At 38.0% G+C, this 2537-nt stretch overlaps 1 protein-coding gene across 2 annotated transcripts; it reads left to right on the top strand.

Annotated features, from left to right (window-relative positions):
- Window positions 1-655: 655 nt before the first annotated feature.
- On the top strand, window positions 656-2026 carry LOC108998542 (heavy metal-associated isoprenylated plant protein 31). Of its 2 annotated transcripts, none has more exons than XM_018975107.2 (3): window positions 656-767; window positions 847-925; window positions 1285-2026. In XM_018975107.2, exons 1-3 carry the CDS (start codon window positions 762-764, stop codon window positions 1611-1613), a joined length of 414 nt encoding a protein of 137 aa, XP_018830652.1. In that variant the 5' UTR covers window positions 656-761; the 3' UTR covers window positions 1614-2026. The 2 variants fall into 2 exon arrangements, with proteins under 2 accessions (XP_018830652.1, XP_018830653.1); XM_018975108.2 differs by having other exon boundaries at window positions 670-763; window positions 1285-2000.
- Window positions 2027-2537: the final 511 nt, after the last annotated feature.

The raw sequence follows: 2537 nt of genomic DNA, 5'->3' as shown, positions 1-2537 counted from the left end.
AGCTCGTCCAATTGGCATCTTGTTAATCAAAACCAACGATCCTTTTCTACGAGTACTGTCGAAAAGCTGATTCAGTGGCTGTAGATACAGTCCTTTTGTTCTGAAAAATACCCTACGATGCTTTAAGGCTGATTCCCATTGCCCTTTTGTATGCGGAGAGGGACAGTATCGCGAGGAGAAGACTACTCTCTTTCAGAGAGCGTAGGAGACACGGATTTTTCCTCAAGAAATCATTAAATGAACCAATGGAATGTGATGTGTATATAGAATGAATCAGTACCATAAATTATACAAGAAACTCCTGGGATAATGGATACAACAGTTTCTCGGTTTCTCCTCTCCAAGTTTTGGTGAGGTGAAGCTTTGGGAATTCGATTAAAGTGGGCCCATAATAAGTGTGAAGGGTCCTACACGTACAAATAACTGCATGCCATTGTTACTGTTTTGGGGCTCGGATATGTGGAGTGCCCTCCATCATCATTCCACAGAGAGCGTGGCATACTGATTACAGAGAAGAGAGAACACTAGCTTTGGAGTGGGCGAAAAGTCACGCTTTTCCATTCCACGCGTGAATTCTTTCGCATGTTTTCTTTCTATCTATTTTCAAAACCCAAGGCGCCTCTTTAAAACACTCTTCGCAACTCATTAACTAGTTATATACCCGGAGTACTGAGAAGGCCAGTGCCCTCTATTCTCTTCACTAAAGTAGAGTGATCCTTGCACTTTTCTAGTTTTCTTTGTATTCAGAAGCTCAACAAACTATGTCTGTGAGTTGCCCTCTCTCTTTCTCTCTCACTCTCACACGCACAATGTGGAAATGACAATTTGACAAAACGGGTTTTGCAGATGGTGGAGGTTAGAGTTCCTAACCTTGACTGTGAGGGATGTGCTTGTAAGTTAAAGAAAGCTCTCTTCAAGCTCAAAGGTACGTTTTCTGTATTTCTTAGCAATAGGGAGGAGTGCTTTCCTTTTTCTTCTTTTTAAATTCCTTTTCTTCCCCGGAAGAGTAGGGGGGAGCGAAGGAGGGAAGGTTGGGGTATATACGAACCAGGCTTTACGACTGGGCCTTGCTAAGTCTACAGTTACAAACAAGTCATTCGGACTTCAAAGTTCAATGCCTTTGTCTCGGGTTTTGAAAAAGGTGGGGGCTAGCAGCCCATTATTATAGTCTAGACATGTCCGCCCAAGAGAGCCATTGATGGGTCAAAAACTCGAAAACATGCACACGAAGAAACAAGGTGGATTTCCAAAATATAAACTTTGATCTTATACGTTGATTCTCAGGTGTAGAAGAGGTGGAAATAGAAATGGAGACACAGAAGATAACAGTGAGAGGCTATGCCTTGGAGGAGAAGAAGGTGCTCAAAGCAATCAAGCGAGCTGGAAAAGCAGCGGAGCCATGGCCATTTCCTGGATACTCTCATTTTGCCTCATTTTACAAGTACCCAACTTACATTGTCAACCATTATTACGACACCCACACAAATGGAGCCTCCTCGGGCGTCCACACTTTCTTCCATACACCTGCTGTTTATTCAGTCGCCGTGGCATCCGATGAGGCCATTGCTTCACTCTTCAGCGATGACAACCCGCATGCTTGCACAATCATGTGAACATGCATTTTTTTTTTTTCCCTACTTTGGGCTTTTCACAAATTCATGCTTTTTCTTTCGGAGAAAATAATGCTTTATTCCTTTAATTTGTCACTCATTTTGCTGCATGATTTTCAAATTATTAAACATGTCACTTAGTCGTCTAATTTGATATACAAGTTGCAATTTTCCTTTTTTTTTACTGTTAATATGGATGTAGATTAGCTAGATTGTATGACGCTTGGTTTAATTTTCGCGGTTTAATTTTGATAGAGGATATATAAAAGTTGCAACTTACATCTTAGGGGATTAAGTGACTATTTTGATAATTTGTAAATGTATGACAAATGGATCGGTTATCCAAGGGAATAAAGTTTGTTTTCACTTATTTTGGGAGAATGAAAGGTCTGATATATGTCTTTATTTGGCCGGTTTCATTTTTGCCCTCGTTACTTGTGTTCTTGGATGGCCAAAAATTAGGTGCTCGCACGTTTTTCAAGCTAAGTTGGTTTGATTATACGTAAAATATCAAATTACCTCATCTCACGCAATCATTATCATTTTTATAAAATTTTATATAAAATATAATAAATAATTTAATTTTTTTAAATTTTAAAATAAAAATTATATTATAATAATATTTTATTTAATTTTCAATAAAATAACTCATCTCATCTAATTTACGTAACTAAACAAGACTGCATGAGATTAATATTCCGGTGTGTTTGTAACTTTCTTTGTATAAAGAACGGAAGAGGAGTGAGGTGTGTACAACTTTTTAGCAACTTTTTTTTTTAATTTTTTAATTATTAATGTTGAGATCAGCATCTTGGATTGCATGAGACCATAACATAACACACTAGGACACATGACAATTCGGGGTAAAAGTTTAAGCTTATTGATTGATTTGAGTCCATAATTATATCAATATCTGAACTCCTCTAC

This window comes from Juglans regia, chromosome 1, assembly GCF_001411555.2.
Source record: "Juglans regia cultivar Chandler chromosome 1, Walnut 2.0, whole genome shotgun sequence".
Taxonomy (NCBI): Eukaryota; Viridiplantae; Streptophyta; class Magnoliopsida; order Fagales; family Juglandaceae; genus Juglans; species Juglans regia.
This window is presented reverse-complemented; position numbering and strand designations above follow the sequence as displayed.

Excerpts from the sequence above, each read along its gene's own strand:
- LOC108998542 (XM_018975107.2), top strand. Across the intron at positions 926-1,284 it reads AGCTCTCTTCAAGCTCAAAG|GTGTAGAAGAGGTGGAAATA; the intron begins GTACGTTTTCTG and ends GTTGATTCTCAG.